The sequence below is a fragment of the Peromyscus leucopus genome, chromosome 11 (genome assembly GCF_004664715.2).
Source record: "Peromyscus leucopus breed LL Stock chromosome 11, UCI_PerLeu_2.1, whole genome shotgun sequence".
In the NCBI taxonomy this organism is placed as follows: domain Eukaryota; kingdom Metazoa; phylum Chordata; class Mammalia; order Rodentia; family Cricetidae; genus Peromyscus; species Peromyscus leucopus.
The window spans coordinates 51,727,064-51,754,187 of NC_051072.1; the positions used below are offsets into that span (position 1 = coordinate 51,727,064).

The 27,124-nt window shown below is 49.0% G+C and overlaps 1 protein-coding gene across 2 annotated transcripts; it reads right to left on the reverse strand.

Moving 5' to 3' along the window:
• Positions 1-476: 476 nt before the first annotated feature.
• On the reverse strand, positions 477-27,014 carry Gcnt4 (glucosaminyl (N-acetyl) transferase 4). Of its 2 annotated transcripts, none has more exons than XM_037209484.1 (2): positions 26,670-27,014; positions 477-2,676 (listed from the first exon to the last, which is right to left on the reverse strand). In XM_037209484.1, exon 2 carries the CDS (start codon positions 2,673-2,675, stop codon positions 1,308-1,310), a length of 1,368 nt encoding a protein of 455 aa, XP_037065379.1. In that variant the 5' UTR covers position 2,676; positions 26,670-27,014; the 3' UTR covers positions 477-1,307. The 2 variants fall into 2 exon arrangements, with proteins under 2 accessions (XP_037065379.1, XP_028727521.1); XM_028871688.2 differs by having other exon boundaries at positions 26,267-26,729.
• Between the last annotated feature and the right edge of the window lie 110 nt (positions 27,015-27,124).

Genomic DNA, 27,124 nt, shown 5'->3' on the forward strand with positions numbered 1-27,124 from the left:
ATGCTACACTAACTTGGAGTGTTTACCATTTTGAATTGAATTTGGATTCCATTTTGCTGAAAAAGAAAACTGTATAAGTGATCACAAGAGCCAAGTGAGAAAGCTCTGTCATATTTCACAAAATCTTCTTAAGGAAACTCCCTGGCTTAGTTACACAAAACAGCCGGGTGGTGGTGGCGCAGGCCTTTAGTCCCAGCACTCGGGAGGCAAAGGCAGGTGCCTCTGTGAGTTCGAGGCCAGCCTGGTCACAGAGTGAGTTCCAGGACAGCCAAGGCTGTTTCACAGAGAAACCCTATCTCAAAAAACCCAAATCCAAAAACCAAAACAAACAAAACCCCCAGCAAAACAAAAAACCACCACCATCACCAAAACAACATAAAACAGAACTATCAACCTCATCACAAGTGTCCCACTGTGGCAAGGACACAGTCGCATCCATAATGCTCACATATAAAATGAGAGGCTGAGGCATGGGATTCTGCTGTGCGACATTCTGAACTAGTACTCAGTTTTATTTTCATCAATGCGTGTGTTTTCAGGAATAAGTGAATTAAAAAGGAAGCCGTTCATGGCACCATTGTGTAGCAAATGCAGATGAATCAAGAAGCCCCTTGTGCCTCCTCGGGCACTAATTGTCCCAACCCACCTACCGGCCGCCCATCTGCCTTCCCGGACAATCCTCACACCAACAGCCTTCCCTCCGCCCTGCATCAAAAGGTGAGGCCCCAAAAGGTAAGTTATACTTTGGCAAGCAGGAGACCAGACAGTTCTTGGAGTTTCTCTGAGGTAGTGGAATCCTAAGAGTCTAACAGTTCAAAAGCATCTCGGTTGCCGGACTAAGAAACAGGTAGGGTGCTGGCTTCATCCTCACACCCTTTCAGGGACTAGAGGCCTGTGATGAGCACATACCCCAAAGTCATCTTCAGTAGCACGTTCCCTGTGACATTGGACACACGAAAACACCACAGTTGAACATCAGGAGGGTAAACACTGCTTCCTGAGGGCATACTTCATTACAACTTAGAGTTAGTTGCTGCGTGTCTTTTGATAAAGTGCCTGGTGCACCGTTAGGTGCTCAATAAATGTGATATCACTAAACATTTAAGATCTCTGACTTAGTAAGACGACAAGCAAAACCAGCATTTAGAAACCAAAGTCCATGCAGACTCAAAGTCCATGCATGGAACTCTATAGAAGGTTCAACCTTGGAAAAGTATTTAAGTTCAGATGGTGTTGGGCAAGACCTGGATCCACAATTCCATCTTACTTAACTCTTTGTATCAGACACTCCCAGTTCCATAGTGGTCTTATGATAACGTGTGACTGGGATTTCTATCTGTAATGAACTTTTCTGAAGACAAAGTGATCGACTTTCTCTGTTGTTCTTCAAGCTTTTCTGCTAGACATTTAACCAAGACAGGGTCCACTTTAGAATCAAATTTATTAGCAAACCAATGTCCTTCCTTTATAAGCCACCGTAATTCTGCAGCGCCGTAGATACACACACTTCGAAGGTGTGATCCAGTGCAATTGGGGTAAAAATAGCCTTCATAGTAATTCCATTTGACCAGACGGGTCTTACTCTGTAGGTCGGACACATCCTGGGCTGATCTGGAAATTTCTCCAGGTATTCCTGGTATCCGGGTTAAGGTAGCCCAAAAGTGCTCATCGGGAGAGTATGTATCTTTAGACCAAGCAAAAAAGTCTTCAACAAGGGAGCTGTTGAAAATATATTTAACAAATGCTTGACTTAAAACAAAATAAGCACTGCCTACAAACACCTCAATGTTATGAGGAGGCGCCTCCTTGGAGATGTTTGTCCTCACCGGAAGCTTCATATATTCATAAGGCACCGGTCTGAGCTCGTGATGATAAGTAAACCTTTCCATTTTACCAGTAGGAGGTTTCACTGTCTCTAACATATTCTGCCCTTGGAGTTTCTTCAGCTCTGACACTAATTCGAAATTTGACTTCAGGGGAAAGTCTTGCCCGCATAGGTTGATGACGTATTTCCACTGAACTGAAGACTTGAGAAGGTCTGAGAGGCAATTCAAATCAGCCTGGAGCCTGGAAATGTGGGCATACTCCACAGCTTCCAATTTGGAAGCGATGAAAATATTGGAGAAGCACTTCGCTAAGTTGTTCATGGCAACTTTGAACTCGTTCGGTGCCTTAAGGTCATAATGGATACAGTAAAGATTGTGCTGGTTGTAAATTGCATGAATTAGCCTTTCAACCATAATTGCGTCTTTGTGGACGACCAGTGAGTAGGCTATTGGGAAGCTCTCCTCCTCTCTCGAAACAAGTTTTTCATGGTACCGTCTCAGGGTCTGATAAATATCACAGTCACTTGTCATGGCCACAACATCGCCGTCCTCCAAGTCGATGATGTTCTGCCTTCTGATTTCCAGGCTCTTGCCGATTTCCAAAGGCTCCTGTTCATAGATCCCTGAGCAGTTAACTTCATACCTGACTTCATCCTTGATAGGTGGGAACCTGTTTCTCACAAAAGGGGAGGTACTTAGGGAATATTCAACTAAGTAAATGTCTCTTTGAGGGAAGAGGAGCCGGTCCACATTTAGAAGCTTTAACAAGGAGAGCAGCCACAGCGTTAAGAAGAGGACGAAGATCTTCTGCTGGAGTGTGTATTTACAGCAACATCTGAATGTCTTCATTCTGCAGAGGAGAAAGTGATAGCAACCGTTGACTAATATGAAGGGAAAAATCAATTCAGTGTATCCCAAGTTTATTGGGTACCACCTACTACACATCCCATAGAGTGAGGAATCCAAAGACAAAGGAAGCAAAGTCCTTGAACAAATCCAGAAATAATGAAACAGAAATACATTGTCAGGGGATTTTGTGATTGTCGATGTTAACTAATATTAGCTCATTTGGAGATGTTGGTTTTCAAACACAGTGGATAATAAAAATCAGTTGTTCAGTTGTTCACTAGTATGGTGGAAGGCTGGTTCCAGGACCTCCAGGTGATGACTGAGATCCACAGAAGCCCAAGTTCCTTAGATAAAATGGCTTAATATTGGCATATAACCTATACACAATTTCCTATGCACCTTTTTCTGTTTCTAGGTAATAGACAATACCTAGTGTAGCGCTCACACGACCCTTGCTCACATGGACGCAGCATAGCATCGGGTTCAGGGCAAATTCAAGTTTTGTTTCTAGGAACTTTCTAGAATTTTCTTTTTCAGGTTTTCTAAATGAGTTTTGCTGAATTTGCAGACAAGTAACCCACAGATCCAGAAGGCTGACTACAATGTGTCACAATGTGTCTGCATTTCATCTTAGCATATTTGAGGCGGGATTACTGTGGTTTGGATAGAAGTTGAGAGAACCAGAAGAATCAAGAGGTCCTCAGACACACACTCATTTGAGCCCAAAAGATCATCTAACTTTATGCATCCTTCAGAGGCTGATGATGGAGGCCAGAAGCCACCTAGGAAAAGTCCAGAGAACCCCATTTCAGAAATCACATCAGACAGACTGTAAGATGTACAGATTGTACAAACTGCACATACCCTTTTCTTTCTTTGTTCATTCCCATTTCCTCATAGGGATTAGCAATAGAGCTTTCAGATTGGGAAAAGTCCAACACTCGTTCAGGCAGAGTTATAAAAATGGCCTTGGATCTACAGTGTGTTGCCTTGCCTGTGGAAGAGTCAGCTTTCCACAGCTTGGTCACAGTAGGCAGAAACCTTGACCTTGAGCCCGAGTGGCCAAGACTCAATGACTGTGTGTGTCTAGAAGAGCAAAACCTAAGACCTGACAGTGGACCAGGACCCCTGAGCTGGGGCTTCATTCAGCAAAGATGCTGTCTGGACCCCAGCAGCCGAGTGGAGAAGGCGGGAGAGATCTGAAGCTTATTTAGGACTTGGTCTGTGAAGTTGCGCGTGTGAGGTGAATGAGAAGCTGGATTACTCTCACTAGATTCTGAGTGGATGGTCTCACCATTTGTGGAGACAGAAAACAGGGCAGGTGAGGCTAGCAGGCCAGTTCTGGCTGCACTGAGCTTGAAGTGAGGGCTGGAGACAAAAAGGTCAGCAACATAAAAGCGGAACTGAAAATCTCGGTGGCCAGGCTGAGTACAGAGGAGAGAGCAGGGGGCTGGGAAAGGGACTCCAGGCAGCCACAGAGGGTAGGCTGAGATGCAGCTGGAGGGAACGAGATTCTGCAGCACAGGTCAAGGGCACCAAGCTGCAGACTCAGAAGCCTGAGCACACATGTACAGAGGAGCTGTGATAAAAACAAGTCAAGAGATGAGTCAGTCCCGAGTACACTTTATCGGTCCAGGGGCTCTTAATGGGCATCAGTTAATCTTTCCCTCTGTCAAGTGAGAAGATGTTTAAAGAGCCAGGCCCCCAGAGTTAGCATGCCATGGTTAACCTAACCACCATCTTCACATTTCATACAAAGACAAGGGCCTCGGCATCTAGGTTCCTGCCTTTCTTGGGTCCAGCCCTGGGTCTGGAGAGTTTGAGCGGTCAGGAAGCCAGGGCTGGCTAGCTGCTCAAAACAGGCCAGTCCCAGAGGACTGGGTAATGAAGCGTGGGGTGTGTGCACTCTAAAAAGCCCTCTGGAACCGGCTCTTACACACTGCTCTGGCCTTTTGTGGTCAGGGACAAGAGTGAGTTTCAAAACAGAAAGGGGAGGCATTGGGGGAGGCCAGGCCTGTCCTGGCTCTCTGAATGTCTGTCTGCTCCCCAGGGATCTTTTAGGAGGAAAAGCTTGTCTGGGCTGGATTTGGTGTGAAAGAAGCACCTTCCAGTATTAGCACCCTGTCCCAAGTCAAAATAAAACTATTCTTTAACTAAAAGTGCCTCAAGTGGGAGGAAGGGCACAAAGGTGGATGGCTAGGGAAGGGGGGGAACCTGAGAAGAACTGGGGGGAGGAAGGTGAATACGCCCAAAGCATGCTGTATAAAATTCACAAAGAACAAGGAAGGAGTTTGTAAAAAGAGGGAATTAAAAGAAAAAAAAAAAAAGTAAAAGGCCTCAGAGGTGGCATGCCCTCAGATTTTAATGAGTTCCTGCCAGTTCCTAAACAGGGATGTTGGCCTCTTTCCAAGCTGCTGGCTGCGCTGAGAAACCAGCCCTGTATCCTGGGCTCTAACAGAAGGAAAGCTCCTCTAGGAGGTCCAAGGAGACTAAAATCTCTGGCCTTGGCTTGGCTTGGCCTCCTGCAGGAACTTCTGGAAGTGTGCTTGTACCTATCCACAGAGGCCAGCGTGGTCCCGAGGCTCAAAAGCTGCAGGGGTGAAGGTGGCCAACACCTATTCATTACAGCCCCTCGCATCTTCCTGTCACCTGCAGCCCAGACCGGGAAAACCCCTGACACCTCAGGCACGGAGGATGTAAATGAGCCCTGAGGCCCTACCAGAGTCTGAAGGGTGGGCTAGGCTAAGTTGGCCCTCAGGCTGACCACACTGCTCCCAGGAGATCGGTGTACAGCACCTCCTGTAAACACCACAGCAGCTACCTTCCTCGGCAGGCTTGTGGGCAGGCATGCAGCTTGCTGGCCAGGAGTATGTAACAGTTACATTATGAATGACTTCCCATAGAAGAAGAGACTCTCCCCTCTTGCCTGGGGAGACAAGGGAGTTGTCTTGTGGAGTCTGTCACCATAAGTTCCTAGCCATGACAGTCAAACCGGAAGAAGAAAGTCACAACAGCAGGATTTCTATAATGATTCAAGAGACCGTTCCTCACTAAAGTCCCAACAGGAAAGACATGAAGCATGTCCTCAATCTGTGATCTCTCCAGATACCCCCCACCCCCCCCCACCCCCGAATTACTAGAGCCCGGAGGCAACAATATGGGGTGCCGGTTGCACAGAATTAAGCACCAATACTTGCACACATGGCCCGTGGCTACAGCCACCAACAGATGTCCAACCATCTTTTCAGCCAGCGCTCTTAGAGCCCAGGGCCATCAGGAAGGGGGCTAGTAAATCAGGAACAAGAGTAAGATGACCCGAGAGAGAGAAGAGTACCGAGGAAGTTTCAGTACTTTGGGACCAAGAACTGAGGGTTGAAAAGATGGCTCAGGGGTTAAGAGCACCAGGCTGCTCTTCCAGAGGACCTGGGTTAGAGCCCCAGCACCCACACGGAAGCTCACAACTATCTGTTACCTGATGTCCAGAGGATTCCACATCCTCTTCTGACCTCCGAGGGCATACCACACATGTGCTCAGACATACATATGGGAAAACACCCATGCACATAAAATAAAGATTAAATCTCAAAAATCAAAATAAACAAAGAATTTCATTCTTACAGTGCTTTCTGGGAGCCTGCCAGACACTAGAGAGAGAGAGACAGAGACATAGAGACAGAGAGAGACACACACAGAGACACACATACAGAGACAGAGAGACAGAGAGAGAGAGAGAGAGAGAGAGAGAGAGGAGGAAGTGGTGGGTTTTAGGACGTCCCAGAGCTGAGCTTGAGGATCCTGGGGGAACTCTAGTTAGCTGTGTCTAGTTAACCTCTCTGAAGGCCTTGTGGTTTTGCTCAACATGGGATTAGAAAGCCCATCTCCCAGTCTCCAGTGTCTTAAATTGCATATGGGGTCACACAGCTGGGCACGGAATTCATGAAAAATGTAGGAACAATAAAAAGTTTCTGAAACCTTCCCTTCCCTAATAAGGCTTTTCCTTACCCATGGCCAGTTTGCTTAACACATCATGGAACCTTTTCACTGTACTTACTAATTATTCAGGATTCACTGAGTTTTCCCATCTTAAAAAACCGACTTCTATTTTATAGTTATGTGTGTGCATGTGTACCTGTGTGGGGATATGCGCACTCCAATGCAGTGTCCACACAGGCCAGAAGAGGGCCTTGGCTCTCCTAGAGCTGGACTTACAGGAGGTCGTGAGCCACCTGAAACAGTGCTGGGAATTGAACTCAGGTCCTCGGCAAGGGCAGTATATGTTCTTAACCAATCAGCCATGTCACCAGCCCCTGAGCTTTTAAAAACAGAATCTGTAAGGTCATTTTATATAGACAATGTTAAGAACATGGATGCCCCATCCCTGATCAAGGTAGGAGGTGGCGATGTCATAAGGATAAATGGCAAACACTTCTTTAAACCTAGACTTATGTTTATTGCCTTTTATCTTTTTTTTTTTTTTCAGCACTGGAGATGAACCTCAGGTGAGCTAGGCCAGTGCCACTGTTATGCCCAGATTGTGACCCCAAAGAGACCACCGAAGACCTTGGATGTCCAGAATGCAACAACAAGGTTTATTCTGTAGATAGAAGTCTAGACAGGGAACTCATTCCTACTCCCAATACAGTGAGGCAGGAAGGAGTTGCTCTTTCTTTGTGTGGCTAGCTTTTTAAAGGTAAAAAACACAAGCCCTTCAGGGGGGTTGGGGGGGGTTTGCACGGGTGCAACTCGGATTGATTTATTTTTATCTCTGTTCTCTTTTAATTGGGTGAGGGTATGTAGCCTTTGAATTTACTGGTTGGTGGTTACAATTATCACTTTGGGGGCAGTCCAGCACAAGTCCCAGGCTTTGTCCTTGAGCCGCCATGGGGGCTGGCTGGCCTCGCATGTGTTGACTGTGGGGGCTGGCTCAGTGGTCTAGGTTCTGTCCTTGACTCATGCACATAACTCTAAGTTGGTGAGGGGTCCCAGACAGTAAACAACTGGCTGAACCTTGAGCAGTCAGAGTACGTGCAGAAAGGGAGCTACTGCAAGGACTATGTCTTTTGTTCATGGCCCTCCCAGAGACTGCTTGCTCAAGTCTCAGGAAACTGAAATTGAGGCCTGATCTCCAAGAGAAGACTGAGCTGTTATGGCGTCTGCCTGGTCCTTTCACCGCCCCCCCACCCCCCAGCTCGGCTGCCAGCTTTTCCACTCACCCCTGAAGCCTCAATACAAGTTCAGTATTTTAAAGTCAGCGCCCCACCACCTCCACCCCAAACTCTTTGTTAATTTAATAGCACTGCTGTGGAGGTGGACTTCCTCAGAATGTGCTTCTGGATTTCTGTATGTGTAACTTAATCCCTTCAACAGATTAATGAGGTGGTAACTGCCAACATCTCTCTTTTTATAAGAAAAGAAACCGAGGCACATGAGACAAATAAGAAACTACCCAAGAGCAAGGGCAGACGCCTCTTCTCCCAGGGAGGGGGCCTTCTCCATGATGGCGGCTGCAAAGCTTCTCTAGGTGGGACTCTACCAGCACCTTCCTGGGTGCTGTCCTTCAGTGCATTCAGGTCATGGCATGTAAACAGGAATGTCCCTTCCTTGTGAATAATGGGCATGCTCCTTACTTAAGTCTCTCCAACTTTAAACTCAGCTTTACCAATGTCTCAAATTAAAAAGAAAATCTATTAATCAACAACAACAACAACAACAGAACCCCCAAATGTCCAAGGTCCAGATGTGGAAAGGGTTAGCAGCTGGAGTCAGAAGCCAGAAAGCCTCTGTAGACACACAATGACCTCCACACAACCCTGTCACTTGGATATAAGGAGAAAAATTCTCCATATTTTCCATAATAGTTCAGCCCTTGACTGATGTTCCCACTGTCTTGCATAACTATCCTGAAGCAGAGACAAATGGTTTCCACTCATAAGACACTACACCTGCGTGGGAGAGGACCTGCATGGAGAATTAACTTATGGGAACGTAGGTGATATATCTCCCTCTGAAGCCCCAGGCCCAAGCCCAAGTGAGCTGGTGAAGATATGGGCCAATTTTTAGCCAGTGGGATCCTTTAAAGGGATTCAGTCACCAGAGATGCCTGGCTCATATCTTGTCACTTTGCAGTTGAGGCTGTCTGAGAATTCCTAAGTATTTTAGAAACTTTCCAGATGAAATCTCTCTCTGGGCAGAGAACATTCCCTCCACGCACCCACCTTCAAGTCTTTAAACTTTGTTTTATTACATGTCAGCTTGAAAAATAGGACACGAGAAGCTTATTAACTTGGGAATGTCAGGATTTGTTTTTTTTTTTCTAAAGCCTTACAAAGTAGAGTCATTACTCATCATACAAGGACAGAAATATAAAGATGAGCATACTAAAAAACAAAACAATAAAAACAGGAACAAAAATAAATAAAAAGCCAAATCTCTTCCTAGACAGAGGGAACCTGAGGCCTAAGAGCTGGACGAGCTAATGTGCTACCACCACACTTGATCTCAGTGAGGCCACCGATTCTCCACGATGGCTTGCTCATCAGCAACCACAGAAGATTCTGGACTGTGGCCATTAGGTGGAGGATGACTCAGCTGCTGTGCATTTCCGCGTCACCCCCACAGTACCTCAAGAGTTGTGCAAAGCAGTGGGAAGACAAGCTTCTCTCTGAGTTTACATTCTCTTTGTTCTAGTCTGGAAGGACAATGGCAAAGGCAAATGGTTGTCCCAGTGCGAAGCAGGTAAACAGAGCGCCTACACAAAACCCAAGAGCCTCACGGGTGGGCAGATAATGCAGTGTATGTGAAGACAGACAACCCTGAAAGGGTAAGTCTTTACATGGAGGAGGAAAGGGGAGTTCATTCTCATTTCACTAAAACAACAAACAACAACTCAGGAAGTCAGAGAAGCCCGTAGTGGAGAACAGAGCTTCCAGTGATTCATAACTTGGTATGTTATTCTGTGGACACCATGCCCCTCCAACCGGTTTTTAAGAAAGATATCCTCCATGGTCCCCTGACCCCTTAGGTTTGCCTTAACAGAAGCTTCACTATGGGGCACTGTCCTACCCATTTCTTTCATTCACAAAATACTACGGCCAGTCCTATTCTCGATGAGTCTGTGAAATGTTCGAGGTTTTCTAACAGCAGTGAGCATGCTTTTCAACAGGAACAAAAACACTTAATAATAGTTTCTTTTCCTAGTTCTTTCCTCCCTAGTTAACAAATCCATAGTTCCCAAAGAAACCTAAACGTAAAATCTTCAAACTGAAAAGACTTTAAAGGTGACCAATTCCGCAGCCCTCCAAAGGTGCCTGCCTGTCACGGACCCTCACTTCAGTCCTGGGAGGCTGGGAACACATTTTCTCCATTACATATGTGTCTTAGCATGTTCCCACTGCTATGACTGTATAGCACAGAGTTTTGGTTTACTAATCTCTAAGTGGTAGGGAGGTTTTCTACCGGGAAGGCATGTTAGCCCTGTACTAAAGGAATCCATTGGTTCCCTTTCCACTCTGTCAGAGGGACTGGAACCCAAGCCACTTGCCTGCATGAGCAATAGCCTTCTGCATGGCTCCCTTGCTCCTTCTCGTCCATGCTTCATGAATGGATGAGATACACCCCGCCAAGCACACCTGCTTGCTCCCTGTGTGCCGAACCCTTCACTGGATTGCCACTTCATGTAGAAATATAAAACCAGAATCCTTCCCCTGCGTCTGCTTCCCCCTACAAGTTCATTTCTCTCTCTCATTGAGCTCTAGGTGACACCAACCTTCTGAATCCTTCGAGCACCCCTGCCTCTTCATGGCCTCAGGACCTGTGTTCTTGTTGTTCCTTAATCTAGACCAGCTTTCCCCAGACCCTGGCCTGCTAGGGGTTCTCACATTGGAGAAAAACAAATATATCATTTCCTGGGGTTCTGATTACCTTTTCCAAAGCTCTATCCGGCCTACCCACACTCCTGCATTTATTTCTGAGCCATTACCACAGATGATAGTCCCCTTGCTTATTGGTGAAATTATTAAGGCCACTCCATGTAGTTAAAAGGATATTTATTTAATGGCGTAACTCACAAATTAAGGGATAGGTAGGTCGCAGGGTCTGGGGAAGGTGTACCGCAATCCAGCGGTGTTCTTTGGAGCTCTGCTTGGTCCATCTCCACTGTTCAGAGTCCCAGCACAGAGAGCACTGGCCCACCCAGATCTCGGGTCTCCAGGCACCTCCCCTGGCCCCGCCTCGTAGGCGTGACAGTTGCCAGAGTCTCAATGGGGGTTGGAACTTCCAGATCCAAGCTGGCATGGCTACCCACTACATTTGCTCTTGTTTGAAATCTGTCTTTAGACAGCAACACAATGTCCTCGGAGGCTCTGGTTACTCCCCCAACTCCAGCGGGAAGCACATTCATCCTGGTACACTGCAGTTGGTCAGTCGGACAAAGCCCAAAGACCCACATTCAAGTCCGGCTCTCCTATCTAAGGCTTCCTCAAGCGACCCAGCAAGCTATTAAACACAGGCAAGTCTTTAGGCCCCAAGTGTTAAGCAGGACAATAGTTTTTCTATCCTACGGTGCTATTGTGAAGGCCCTATGATACAATGCATGTGAAAGTGCTATAGGAAAAAAGACATTGGCTTGCAAATGTCAGGTTTGAGGACCTCCATAAGAAGAATGGTTTCCCTGAGGGTAAACCCAGAGCCAATCCTTTGTTCATTCTATTTTCCTGAAGCAGCGCATCCATTATCCCCCTCCCCACTCTGACATTCTAAATGATTATTCGTTCTTTACTCTTTGGCTACCTGGGTTGTGTTGACAGTAATTTTGAACTAAGGTTCCGAATTCTCCCTGGGGTTTCGGAATGGTGTAGACCCAGACCTGCCCTGGTTGTGAAAGACAGGAAGACAGCAGCTCTAGTTCATGTCTGGAGGTCATTCTCTCATGTCTGGAGATCGTTCTCTATTTCTTTTGAAACACTGGTTGCCAAAGAATTTCTTCCAAAGGCACCGAGGAGTGCACACAGCGTCAGCACATTAGTGCCCCGGGTAGCAGAAGCTACAGATCTCTCCTCTCAGCCACCTACTCTTTTAGGGGTGACTCTCTGCAGTGGCTCTGTGTTGACCTTGCTTTGGAAAAGTCACCCCACATAACCAACAAAACCATCCCTCGTCCTTTACAGCAATGTGAACACACGAAACACACCCTCAGACAGGGCGTTTGTTAACACCCGGTCACAAAGACCATGTCCAGCGACGCTGTCTCAGCACGGTTAACTAGGCTGTCATCCAATCAAGGGGCCCTAGCTGAGGCCCTTTGCAGGGTGTGTAACCACTGACAGCTTGCTCGCTAGGTAGTTGGCTTCAGCGTGGCTGTATAAGAAGCATGGCCGTCATCTTTAGAAAATCGCTACTTTACCTGCAAATCCGTGAGAACAGAGGCCTCAGTGGAAATGCAGGACACGAGAGTCATTCTCCACACTGCTTCTTTAGGTCACTATTCTGCCTGCAGTGCCTTTTCTGGAGTCTTTCAGGTCTAGGGAGGGTCACAAGATGTGTAAGGTTACACGGGAAATGAGTAACTCATATCGAGATGTTTTGATCGGACTGATAGGGGTCCCTTGAGTTTGTGGGGTATCTGGGTCATAGCAATGTAACAGAAAGGTACAGAAACCAGCTACTATTCTGAGGTTACAGCAATCTGGGTGTCAACTTGATCTTGGTTTTTCTCTTATATGGTCTCAAGGTAACTATCAGAAGTTGTTCAAGGTCCAGCTGGCAAGGCCACCTTGATGTCAAGAGGCTCTAGGAAAAATGCCAGAGACTGTGAAGCCAATGGGATTTCCAATTCATAGCATCCCGTGACACTTATCATGGAGTAAAATATTGAGTTTTTCCTCTAAAAATGTTTCTAAAAGATGGGCAGATTCCCCAAATACCTATACCCTCAAATGTTAGATTGATGGGTGCCTGTGTACCATTCCCACCTGTCTGAGCACAAGGGGCTCTAGAAGAGGAACTGACTGATGCATTGGACCTCACCACCTGGGTTTCTTTCTTTCCTCACCTCTGTCCATCTCATTTAGCTTAGGTACAATGAAAACCAAGCCGTGTTTGAAGTTCCATGTTCTAACCTTAAAATGTGGGTCAAGAATATTTTGGATTCTTTTTTCTACAAAGTAGAAAACTCGAAATAAAAAAAAAAAATTTGGTGTGTGTATGTGTGTGTGTGTGTGTGTGTGTGTGTGTGTGTGTGTGCGCGCGCGTGCACATTCTTGCATGTGCATGCAAAGGCCAGAGCAGGAAGGCAGCTGTCTTCCTCCACGGCACTCTTTTTTATCACATGGGTGCCGGATCTCTCACTGAACTGGAAGCCTGCTTCTTCAAATAGACTGACTGGTCATAGACCACTTGGGATCCAACTATCTCTGCCGCCCAAGGCTGGTTACAGGCACATACAGTCATGTTTGCCTTATTTGGTTTTCACATGAGTGTTGGGGATTCAAACTCAGGTCCTTAGGTTTTCAAGCTTATGCAGCACCTGTTCTTACCCACTGAGCCACCTCCCCAGTCCTTGTCTATTTTTTTAAAAATGAACTTCATTGTGTTAGAAAGAAAAGAACTTCCCTCATCTAATGTGTGCAGATGCAGTCGTTTCTCTCCGGAGATCTCTGGTGTCATATAGTCAACTCCATATTTTTTAACGTTTTAAAATTATTTATTTATTCCTGTTTTATATGCATTGGTGTTTTGCCTGCATGCATGTCTATGTGAGGGTGTCAGATCTCCTGGTGCTGGAGTCACAGACATTGTGAGCTGCCATGTGGGTGCTGGGAATTGAACCTGGATCTCCTGGAAGAGCTGTCAGTGCTCTTAACCACTGAGCTGTCTCTCCAGCCCCTCAACTCCATATTTTATTCTCCTGAAATTAACTCCTCCAAAGCTCTGTGGCTCACTGGAGATCTGTGAGTAACTGATTTCTACATGTGTATTTCTGCCCTTAAATTACTGCATAGTGGAGAAAGCCTGGGGACAAACATATGTGAATCAGGGTGTCTCTGTCAGGAATGGCGGAGGCCCAAGCCTTGCTGCTAATGGATGGAATGGACGCACTCTATTTCAAGTGAGAAGATCTGGCCCATTTGTCTTCTAGGTTCAATCAAAACAGTGGGAGTCCATGGACATCACCATTGCTTCTGTTCTAATCAAGTCAAGATCATCATGGCATGGTGGCCCCCATCTGTAATTCTAATACTCAGGAGTCTGAGGCAGGAGGATTAAGAGTGAGAGGCCAGCCTAGGCTATACTGTGAGATTCTCCAAATAAACACACACACACACACACACACACACACACACACACACAACCACACACACTCATGCACACGTGTGCGTGCACTGGTAAATACCTACAGACACACAGACACATATATATATGTGCACACAATGCACATTTACATACACTCACATGCACACACAGATACGCACACATACATGTGCACATACACACACACAAATACACACATACCTCCAGGCATGTGCACATGCACACATGCACATATAGACAGAGAGACACATACATGAGCACACACAACACACACACACATGTGCACGAAGGTGGGCACTTCTGTCATGACTCCACTATTTAGTCAAAGATCTGTTGGCTTAAAATATGCACACTGCCCTGAAATCTCCTGCACATACAGAATACTAAGTTAAAATCCAGGTACTTAAGTGGGGGAGATAGAAGAAAATCCACAGTGCTTGGGTCAATATTACCAAAATAGGAACTTCCAAAGCAGAGGTTTTTCATTTTTGCCGAAGTCCAATCCAGAAAATCCTGTGGTCACTGTGTAGCAGACATCTCTGGCAAGGGTGCATTTGAACCATAGTTCCCACTAAGACAGCAGGCTGTCACACGCAGGTGATATAACAGCCTTGCTTAGCTTCTGAAATGTTGACGCAAGCCTACACGCCAGCTGTGTGAAAAGCAGAAATCAACAGCCAGAGCAGATCTTCCTCTGATGGCGAGTGATGTGCCAGCACAGAGGTGTGATGAAATTCAGAAACAGAGCATTGGGGGGACCCTCGCAGGCTGCCAGACTTCACAACCCACCCTCCCTTTAGTGTCTCTCTTGCTGGTGACAGAAATGAGCAACTTGGAAAACTTCCTTCCCGCCTCCCATGTAGAACAGCCAGTAATGAGAAGCCAGGCCGTGAAGTGGGGAGGTGTGGCTCTCTGCAGGAAGAATGTCCAACTTCTGTCCTTTCCTCTCTTTCTACCTTTCTGCCTGGAATTCTTTAATTGGCTAGAGCCAGTTGCAAAAGATGGTACAGATGTTCTCAGCCTCCAGCTCCTCGAGACACTGAGCCAAACTCGGCAAACACCCCCTGGCCCGAGCTTTTGTTAGATGAGAAAAAACAAGCCCTGACATATTTAGGCAACTTGCACTTTGAAAGATGAACACAGGAAAAGGGTAATGATGCTTCTCACTCTCTCAAATAGCAAAAGTAAATTTAAATCAGGTTCAAGTGAGTACTTGCTCAACAGCACAATCCTGTACACAGCCAAGTGCAAAAATGTCTCAGATATGCTGAACTTCTCATCCATCTAAATTTGGAGGCAGATGGAGGCTTTAGGTAAACATCTGAAGGAAGGCAGCCTGCAAGATTTACCAAATTAACTCCAGTGCTGGCGAGAGCCGCAGTTGGCTGGCTAGGCTTCTCCTAAGCACCCCTCAACACATGGCAAGCCTGCTCTACATGGTTGCTAGCCAAGGCAGTGGTCCACACAGTGTCCCAACATGACCCCGGAGGTGGGCTCCCTTCTTGAAAGGCTCTTATCACACAGAGACTCAAGAGGCAGGTTTTCAATTAAAAAAAAAAAAAATGTCAGTACCACACAACTCAAAAACACTCTGAGCAGTTCAAGCTACAAGTGTGCCCCCTCACCATGTCCTCTGGCCCCAACCCCCTTTTAGGGACAAACTCCATCTGACCTTTGGGCACATCTTACAAGTTTGGAACTGGAAACTAATGGTTCTCATTGAAGTCACAAGTCTATCAGCGACGAGATGTCATGACTGACTAGCTGGCTTCTCCCTCCTGGGCTGGAGAAGAGCAATGAAAGCCCTGCTTCCCGTGGTGAAGATGACATGGTTAGCTGAGCTAATGCCCTGGATGTGCCGCGGCAGGCAAACTGGGTAGCTGACGGCCAGACTCACAGGCACTGAGAGCAGCTGCTCCAGCAACCAGGCACTGCTCTGCAAACCAGAACAGGAAGTCCTGCTCAGAGCACCCTGCCCACTCCACACCAAGGGACTGTCTTGGAGAGGTGACAGCCATGGGTTGCATCGGCGGCTGAGGCCAAAGCCACAACAAAGGTTTCCATACTTCTCGTGGTCCAGGGCAGTCAGATGGGGGCCCACAGCTGCATTTATAGCTATCTGAAAGTCCAAAAATTTTGCAAACACATTTTTACAAAGAAGTAATCATAAGGGTCATGAAGAAGGCAAAGTACACAGGATTTAACAGACCCTGTTAAAATCTGTTCCGGGATGCGACATTTTTGGTGGCTTGGTTATAAGCTGACTATCATCACTTCTTTCTCAATAATTCCTATGGCTATTCCTTCTTTTACTCTAAACGCTCTATTATTCTATATTTATAAACCACGTGAGGATCATAATGATCTTTTTTTTTCTGCATCTGGCTAGATCATCCGGTGCAGCCACGTGCCATCAAGCCAATGCCCTGAGTTTGATCCCCAGAACCCACATGGCAGGAGGAGAGGAATGACTATCACAAGCTGGTTGTCCTCTGGTCTCCACATGTATGAACACACACACACACACACACACACACACACACACACACACACCACTGAATGTCATAATTTTAAAAAGCTATTCTTTCTAATTTTGGTGGTAAAATATGGAGGACACAAAATTTATCACTTTAACCACTTAAAAATACCATTTTATATGTAGTAACTGTCGCATACTTAACCCCTTAGTGGGGTTAAGTATGCGACTTCCATACACACAGACACTGAACATGCATGGGTCACGTTTCGTCATCTGAGAGCACAGCTCTGCGGCATTAAAGACCCTCATGTCGCGGTGCAGCAACCAGCACCATCCGTTTCTGGAACTGTTTCCTTTCCCAGCTGGACTCCGTGCCTACTGAATACTAGCTCCTGCTTCTCCTGTGTGTCCAGCCCAGGGAACCCATCATCCCACTGCTTCTATGGCTTTGGCCACTCAAGAGCCCACACAACAGGAGTCACACAGTATGTGGCCTAATGTCGTGTGTTTAAGATTCATCCATGTTGTTGCATGTACCAAAACTTCTTTCCTTTGGAAGGCCGAATAATATTCCACTGTAGGACATGCCATATTTTGCTCACTCATTCCTGTCAGTAAATATCTGGGCATGCTTCCATGTTGCTGTGAGCACGGGTATATAAATAATTTGAGTTACTGCCTTTTTAAAGAATATACACCTTATTCCTTACTTATTCTAAGGGAATTTTTAATCAATTCTTTCAGAAGTTGATGCCATGCACTTTGATCATATTTACCCTACCTTGACCTCCACCCCCAAATCCGCCTTTACTTCTCTACTTGTCTACTTGTCTATTTTGGGTCTTTTTAATTTTTTTTAACCCATCATGTCTCCTGTGTGCTGTTCACATATCCTTGGATCTGTGGTTTTCCATTGCAGTGTGGAAATTTCCAGGGGTCACACTCTTAAAGAAAACTGACCTTCCCTCTCTGGGCAGCAATCACCTGCCAACTGCTACTCTAGCACCCTTTATCTCATTGTCCATCCATCCATCCAAGGAAAACTTACTATGTGCCTGCCACATGGTTGGAGGCACCGTATAGACACACCTGAATGCTGCGCTGCCTTGAGGAACTTGGAAATGGACGTGAGGTCCTCAACACATACACACTATAAAAGAGATATAAGACAGACATATACAATGGGGGTGAAGTAGTCCATTTGCATGCTGGACAGCCTGGGAGCTTCCTGGTCCAGGAAGCGGGGCACTTCAACAGTCCCAATCTGGCTGTGAAACTGGACGTTCCCGGAAGGGTCGCTGGTATTGAGTACACATCAGAAAGCCCAGGAAACTGGAGTCTGCTATCAGTGGAAATGGCAGCACCCAAAGCTGTACTTGTTTGGAAAGAGAGGAATGGATGGATAGAGCGCCGCTCTTACCTGGCACCCTGTATGCGGGAGGCCCAATGGGAAGGTGTTGTCCACCCTGAAGGTGTCATGACCCCGCATGTCAGTCTTTTCTGGAGATGCTCCCACAGACACACCTGTGTCCATTTTCCCAGTTCAGACAACCTTCTCAATTCAGTCAAGTGGCCGACCAAGACCGACTGTCTCAGTGCGTCCAGAGACAATGTCTTACAGACACGTTGGTAGCCAGCATTTGGAAATGTCTCTTTCCTGGAGAGTTTTCTTGCTATGGTGTCGACTTTCTCAGGATTCCTTCCTTCGGCTGTGCTTATCATTCTAGCCTTGTCCCTCCTAGTCTGTCTTGTCTTGGCAGCCTACATCACGTCCATTCTGTGTACCATCCCACGTCATGGTCCGGACCCATCTGCTGCACGTCTCTGAGTCTGGAAGCTGAGGGAGGGCAGGATGGCGGCCGGGAAGAGCCAGGTCCTTACTCTGCCAAGGTGGAATGTGGGGTGGACGCAGCCACCCTAGTCTCTCAGATACGCCACCTTCATCTAGGCAAGTGGGAGGGAGGAGAGGGAAGCTTGCTGTGCCGATGCCATGGGCCTGCCACAGCTGCTTCCCCAACTGCCACCACCGCGTCCCGGGTCCTCTCCATCTTGCAGACCCCCGGGGAGGAATGGCAAGGCTTGCAGACCCCCGGGGACAGATCTAAGCTATGTATATAATTCTGGGACGGATGGCTATGCCCAACTCTTCTAACCACGGAACAAGGCTGCTTTCTTAAAACAGGCTGGGTGGGGCTCAGAGGCAGGCCCCCTGGGACTTCTGTGCAGGACCAGAAAGAGTTAACCTTAACGAGGGTGTTAGCTGCAATCTGTTTTCCAGCTTCAGAACACGCTGCAGAGAATCCCAGGCTTTAATGAGCAGCTCAGCCCACGAGGCGTTTGACCCTTAGTGACCCGCGCCGCATTGCACAGATAGCCAATCCCATGGAGAGATAACCCACACTAAAAAAGGTATTCCTCAGCACATAATGATACATCTGCCTAACCAGATAGAAGCCCCGCACAGATACCCACCTGATAAGCCCGAAATAACTAGGGCACAGCAGTGGGGGCACACTGCCAGAGTAGAACCCCCCATCGACCCGCAGCCCCCCTACAATGCCTCTGCGCAGACGGTGTCCCCCAACTGTCTTGCTCGCTATAGTTACAACAGAGTGTATCTAATAAACTCTATTCCTGTCTTTTGGTTTTGCTCTGTCGTGAACTCTTTACCACCCGCACATCACTGGCCTGTCACCACCACGGTTCCCACATGGCATAACAGCCCAACCCACCCAAGATATCAGATGGGCCGATGGGCCACGCCTGAGCACCATTAGGAGGCCGTGGTCAAAAGGACAACCACATTCCATCTCCCTTGAACTGGATTAGAAGGAAAAAGGAAAACCCGGAGAGCAGAGAGGATTGCAAGCAACAGAAACGGAAGTGCAGTGCAGTCCTGCTCAGGACACACTATGCCACCATCAAAAATGTCACTCGTTCGTGACCTGATGCACTCGACCAACGGAGGGGTAAGACTAGTTTAGTCTCCATACTCTTAAAAGCAGGAGATGAGGGGGCTGCAGAGATGGCTCCGTGGTTAAGAGCACTGGCTGCTCTTGCAGGGGACGGGGGTTCGATTCCCAGCACCTTCACAGTCGTGTACAACCACCTGTAACTCCAGTTCCAGGGACCCGGACCCCTCTTCTGGCCTCTGTGGGCATCAGGCATGCGCGCAGTACACATACATCCATGGAGGCACTCATGACGTAAAGTAAAAACAAATACATTTTTAAAAAATTAGGAGACAACGTTCCCCCACAAAATGAGCAAGCAAGCCCTGCTTCTGGTGGAGACCGCACAAAGCTTGTTAAGCCTGCCCTTTCCTACTGGCCATTTTTTCTACCCCACCCACCACCTGGGGCCAACTCTCTTGCCCTTGTCCCATTTTCACGGCTGGTAACAGCCCGCCAGTTCTCCGTCTGATGCATCTCTGCCTTTCCTTTCCTCATGCACGCTCCCTGTCACGGGAGACTCGTAGTGCATGCACCTGTGTGCTATGGATCATCCCAACACGGCTTCAATCTTCAGGTCCTGCAAATAACCCTGAGAATAATGTGATGAATCTGACTCCTGCACGGGGAAGAGCTACCTCAGATTATAGGAAACTCCATCACCACCGGGTACTTCTTTGTTCTGGGTTTTTGGTTTTGTCTTGTTTTTCTCATCCCAGTAAGGAAGACCATCATATCTAAAGAGGTTTAGCAGAGGCCGGGGCGGAACTTAGCGGCAAGGCATGAGCCCGGCATGCACAAGGATGCACGTTCCATCCCAAGCATCCAAGACAAAAACAAACAAACAAGCCCAAAACCAAGGGGTGGTGGTGGTGGTAGGTAGCATCTTGGAAGGAAAAAAAAAAGCTTGGCTTCGGGGATTCTGGATTTGGTTTAAGGGGAAATTTTAATGCAAGCAGGGGGAGGCTAGCTGGGGTGAGACCGCGTTACAATAATACAGGATTCCAGGCACAGCCATAACTCTGGAGAGCCTGGCTAAGGCATTCCTGCTACTCAAGTGTTCTGTTTTTGGCCTTCTGAAACTTTATCATTGTTTTTGAGAAAGGGTCTCGCTATGTAGCCCTGGCTGCTCTGGCACTCACTATGTAGACCAGGCTGGCCTTGACTCAGAGACACTCTTGCCTCTGTCTCCTTAGTGCCGGGATTAAAGGTGTGCACCACCATGGCCGGCAACCTTCTGAAACCTTTCAAATGCATTCATATCATCCCACTGTGCTCCTTTAAGAATTGTAGAGGGGCATAATTTTACACTTAAAATCCTAGATCGTCTGAGACACCTGCCTCAGTCTAGACTCCAGCAAAAAAGAACTTGAGCGAAGCAGAGAGGAATTCTAAAGCACGAGTTTCACTTCCTGAATTCACTTTTGTGCCCCTCCCCCCGCAGGCCCTAAGCCAGTGGTACAAACCGGAGCAAGAGAAGCCAGCCAGTCTCCCTGGCAGCTGCTGGCCAGTGTGACCAGGGCCCGAGGACCGGGATGGGGTTATATAAGCAGGGCTGACAGAAAAGCAGGACTTTCAGAATAGCGGGGCAACTCCTGCCAGGGCCCACCACAGCCAATCTTCTCACGCTGGCTCCACAGGACTGCACAAGAGGCCCCAGTGTGGGCCTCATGAGCTGTGAGGAGGGCCACTCACAAAGAAACTCACACGTCATTAATTCATTGGCCTGGACCTCAGTGACCCAGCTGGCGGAGGACGCTCAAGTTAGGCTTGGTTTACAGGTCAGCTGACAGAAGGGAGACCTGGGCAGTTTTTCTCACACCTGGATCTGACAGGATGAAATTGAAATGCAAAGAGCCATGCGTGGGCCCCAGACATCAACCGCGCACGCCCACCATGGACCAATGCTCGCTGCAGGGGCATCCGTGGGGGGCGGCGGTTCTTTGTTTTGGCTGGCTGCATTTGGCATGAGTCACTGTTCAGAATGAAGTTGCCAAAGGAGAAAAAGAAAAAGGTGGCAATCCAAATCCGCCGCCACCGCCCTGGATGGTGGAGAACCACAGGCCTGCAGAAGGCTGAAGCCCCAAGCGAGCTAAGAAAGCATTCATCGTGAGGTTGGACCTAGCCACGGGGAGGGACAGCCCGGGCTGCTCTGTTCTGTCCTGAGCAGATGACCTAAGGGGTGGTTTGGGGTCTCTCAGTCCAACCCTCCCCAGGATGGTGAAGGAGGGGCCGCAAACAGCATACCATGGAGCCCGTATGCGCCATGGTATACCGAAGGGTGGGAAACTGGAAGATGAGGAGCCAATGAGTGAAAAATCAACAGAAAGAAAAGCTGCTCCAAGGAGCTAAAGAATCCGTGAAAGCTGGTGGCTGGACCTGCCGCCTCCAGAGGTTCTCACAGTCCCCTGGGCAGTCACAGAGCTTCTGAGTTCCCGGACGACACTGAAGCAGCTGGCCCAGGGACACACATGAACTAACTCCAACTGACAAAGCTGGCATTTGCTTCTCTGGCTGTTTATCTAGTTAATCAATTAACTTATTTATACAGAGTTTCAAGTAGCCCAGGCTAGCCTTGAACTGGCTACACAGCCAAGGATTATCTTGAACTGGTCCGGCTTCCAATTCCCATGTGCTAGGATTGCAGGCAGGCACCACATACATAGGCTGCTGGTTTTTGATATCCTGTATCTCTAAAACTTTCCTTTGTGGGATTTTTTGTTGTTGTTATTTTTTCTTTTTTTTTTTTTTTGAGACAGGATTTCCCCATTTAGCCCTGGCTGTCCTGGAACTCACTCTGTAGACCAGGCTGGCCTCAAACTCAGGGTTCCCCCTGTCTCTGCCTCCCGAGCACTGGAGTGCTGGGATAAAAGGCGTGCGCCACCACACCCAGCAAAATCCTCATACATCTGTATCTGAGATTACACACTCTCTAACATTCAGTCTGCCTAGCAGAAACCCAGCCCTTCCCTTCCAACCACCTTAGGATTTCTTGTAAGCTCAGCCTCTTAAACCAGACCTTTCTGCTTGTGCTGCACTTTCTGGCGTTTTATATAATCCGGTTCCCTCTGGTCTTCTTCCATTTTTCCTATGTCTTCTCACAACACGTTCAGCAGAACAAGTTTCCTAAGATATTAGGAGTGACCTGCTTTTATCAAATGATACCTGGCTTCCCCACCTTCTGAAATAGTAAATACAGACCTAACCCCCCACCCTCCAAACCTGCTCTGAGTCTACCATTCCCGTCTATTACGACAGAATTACATTGAATTAAACTGCATTTGGTTCCCAATTAATTTTATTTTTCCTCCTATCCCCGAAGTTTCAGACTTTGGAGCCTGCTAGGAAAAATTTCCACCAGCATATGGGAATGCATATCAAATGACATGCAAAACAATGCAAATTAACACCAGGCATAGGTCTCTAAACGGTTTGGGCAATGTCTGCAAGCCCCCACTAAAAACGATTCAACCTGATTCACCTCCCCACACCCTGGCAGCTCTCTCTCTCTCTCTCTCTCTCTCTCTCTCTCTCTCTCTCTCTCTCTCTCTCTCTCTCAGTATTCTAGACTATCTGAAACGCTGTAGTCCAAGCTAGCCATGAGTCCTCCTGCCTCAGCCTCCTGAGTATTGGAACTACAGATAAGCGTACCACGTCTGTCGTACCACGTCTGTCGTACCACGTCTGTCCCGGATTCTCTTATCACGGTTGGTCTTCAGCCACACTTAGAACCTGACACTGACGTGCTAGGGAAAGGCAGCTGCTGCCTGGAAATCAGCCAAAGGGGCGCAGGCTTTAACTTGCTGCAGCCTTTGTCGGCTCAAGGTTCTCCAGGTCTCAGATGACGTGTTTGGAACGACGGACATGACACCACGGAAAGGACATTACCACCGTATTCGAGTGGCTTACTGAGTGCTTGCTGTATGCTGGGTACCACACACACACACACACACACACACACACACACACGCACGCACACACACACACACACACTATACATGTGTGCTGGAAACATGAAATCAGTTAGTGAGGAAGAACAGAGCCCTTAGGCGTAGGGTCATTTCAGAGACCAGGACAAGGAGTCACAAAAGCCAGGAAACTTGAGCTAGAATGCAAAGCATGGGAATGACAGAGACAAGAAGCAAGCGGTCACAGCCTCAGCCCAGGAGCCTTGTCCCTGACCAGAGCACAGCTGAGGTCTGAGGTCACTCACTCACCCTCTGCATTTCTGGCATATTCCAACTTGTGTGATCTACACAGTAAAAAGTCCAACTGCAGACGTACTTGCCTCACAATACTGTCTCTTTAAGGCACTGACTGTTTACATGAGTTTGATCGATCTACCATCAGAATCAAACTTTAAATGTTTTGCCCTGGGAAGTTTCGGGTCCCCTGAAACTGGAGTTACAGGCAGTTGTGAGCTGCCGTGTGGGTGCTGGGAGTTGAACCCGGGTCCTCTGGAGAAGCTGCCAGCACTCTTGACCTCTGAATTCTTCTGGACGCCATCTTCTTCCACTGGCTCCATGTCATTCACCTTTAAATAGCTATAAAAAGCCGTTCCTCGGCCTCCCTCTTACCTTGGAAGCGGCTACCAGACCTGGCCACCCCTCTCTGGATGCTCTGCCCTCAGGATCCCCTTCCCCACCTCCGAATCTCCACTCTCTCCTCTTCACACCTCATCCCTGTTGCAGATGGCAGCCAGCATCCAGAGCCTGCTCTACTGGCCACAGGGGACGCAGCTCTCCTTCCCAGCCCCCAGAACTGCGCAGACTCAACAAAACTGGACCTGTCCTTCTTCCTGGAACCTGCTCCTTTCCCAGTGCTCCCTGTTTCTGGGAACAGCAGCACCCAAACTTATGGAACCTCCCTGCACTCGCATCCTCCACAAAATGTTCTCCGCAGCATGCCCCGGGTCCACCCACCAAATCATCCATACCTCAGTCGCTCGGACCCAGCCCTGCACACTCCAGGACTCCTCAAATCCATTCAGCAGCCAGGGTGAGTGCTTGTTTGGACTCAGTTCTCCCACCTCAGCCTCCCAAGTGGCTGGGCTTGAAAGCTCTGTGCACCTGCACCTGGCGGGTTTGGTTTTCAGTCACCACTGGATGAGGAGACTCACAGGTGGGAAGCTGTTTTGAAGATGCACCTACATTATGTCACGGGCCCCACCTCCCACCATCCCTCAGCGGCACCCTTCTCCATCATCCCCTCGGGCTCCCATGGGGCTCTCCCAGCACTGACCTTTCCTGTTCTCTGCTCTTAGGATACACCGATCCCTTTACACCCCCAACCCCTCAGTGTAAACAGTCCCAACTCATCCTTAGCCCAGCTTCCATTCCACAGTACCGGGCCTGCACCTCGAAAAGATGAGCTACTGCCCATCTGTGCCCCACAGCCAGGGCCCCGCTCACAGTAACCATGCAAGACATTGGTTTGTCCAACTGACTCTTTGACCCCACGTTGCTCAATTTTATTGTCTCAATGCGGTTCCTGCCCCACAAGTCTAAGACAAATCTTTGAAGCTTATTCAGCTTAACTCACACAATGTCGTGCTAATGGTAAGCCCCAGGAACCAGGGCTTGCCCACATCGTCTCCTCGGGTCAGGGCAGAAAAAGGCAGCGTCAGTCACGTAGAGCCTCCTGCCTGGAGTATGTACAGCCTGCCTAGGCTGACGGTACTTCTTGCAGTACTAATCTCACCCTGCCCACCTCTGCCCTGTTTAGCAAGACTCTCAGGAACTCTCCTTCCAGCCTTCCCGGTGCCTCACACTTCTTTGGCCATTTCTTCCCTAATACCAATAAAAGATAATCCAGCAACATCCGAACCCAGCATTCCTCACAGATCTGGATACCTATTGGGTGCACCACAGACAGCTCTCCGCAATAACTCACTTTTAAAGACTACTTCCTCCAGGCACTATCAACTAAAGCTGCCAAAACAGGTTATTAGTTTCTAGACTTGGGCTGACACGTGGCTTAATAAATAACAAGGGCACCTTTTATGCATATAAGATAAAAGGAGATTTCTATGTCTCTCAGACCCGTACAATGGACTCTAATTTTATTCCAGCTCTCTTAATCTTCTTGTTTATTACTCTTAAGTTTTAAAGGTTAAAAAGGATGTGGGGCATGTGCCCCCAACCTGGCATCACCCCTCCACTCGCCCGGCATAAGATCTTCCAGCCTGTACCTGGAAGCTTGGGGCTTTCATTTGCATACCATGCCCACCCTGGAGGCACGCCCACGTCCGTGAGGGGGCCCTGGAGTCCCTTCCCTGGGGCTGGGATTCCCCCAGAGGTTCCCAGCCCTCCAGGAAGACGCCGCCACTTCGCCCGGGGGAGGGAGGAGGGTACGATTTCTGGCCCGCTCCGCAGCATGCAAACTTGACCTTAAAACGCGCAGAAGCTTGTCCCCGCAGAGGCCACGGGCCGGGACACGCGACCTGCGGCTTGCCTCCCCCCGGGGGGACCTCCGTCCCCGCCACTCCACGGAGAAGCCGCGCGAGGAGCGGGTCTCTGGGTGGCCCAAGCCGGGGAGGGCTCCCCCGCGGGCCCCGGCAACTTCGCGGCGTCCCACTCCCGGCCGCGGCTGCCGCGTGGGGCTGCGAAGCCGCGGCATCTGCTGGACGCTCACTGCAGTCGCACCGCCGCCCTCGCCTGCTCCTCGGGGACCCACGGGCTCCCCCGCCGCCGAGAAGCCTAGACCCGGTTAGTTCCGGATCGCGCCGCCCCCGCCCCATCGCGACCAAGACGCGGCGCGCCAAGTTTCCCACGAGGGAAAGTGAAAGTGGCGGGGAGGAGAGGGGTCGCGCCCCAGCGCCTCCTCGCTTGGTCCACGTGCCCAAGCCGACCTACCGGGGAGCTGGGGGCCCGGGGCGCGAGGTCCCCGGCACTGCGTCACCCCGGCACTCCGAGCCCGGCTCTCTCCTCTGCCACGCGTGCTGCTCCGGAGTTGCTCTCCCTCCCTCGGCCAGCGATGGGACAGCGCCGAGGTCCCCGGGACGCCGGAGAAAGGAGGAGCGCCACCGCCACGCTCCCTCCCGCGGAGGAGGCTCCGCGCCCTGCGCTCGGGGTCCCCCGCACCGCGCTGGGGACCGAAGTCCCGTGGCGCGCACGCCGGTAGGTCGTGGCTCTGGGGCCCGGGTACCCGCTTCTCTGCGGCTGCCCCGCCCGCCAGACACACACCAGGCGTCGGAGGAACGGGATTGCTAAGTGATTTGCCCAAAGTCGCCGAGAGGGCGGTGACAAAGCAACTCACGTCTGCTACTCCGGGCTGGCCACCCCCTGCACGCCGGGCTCAAGGCTGGCAGGACTCGCCAGGATGCAAGCGGGCTCTGAGGGCGAGGCCAGCAACGGCCTGCGCTGCCTGGCGAGCGTTATCAGCAGCGTGGGAAGGTGGAGTCTAGCAGGATAATGAGGGTACAAAGTTGTGTTTTAATCAGGGGCTAGATGAGAAGTACGCTTCCTCTTTCCCCTCCGGCGGAGGTGAGGGTGGCAGGGGGTGATGCTGTATCGGGTTCACAGAGTAACTGCATCCAAGAGTGGTACACGCCCATTAAACCAGCCGGGCGGTATCTGACTCGTGAGGTTCTTGTAAGGAAGGGGTCCTGTGAGTATGTGCACTTTAAAGTAGACACTGTAGGTGTGGTGGTGCTTCACATTCCCAAAGGGTCTTCCGCATCCGGTGGGGGTGGGGGTAGGGGACTGTTCCTG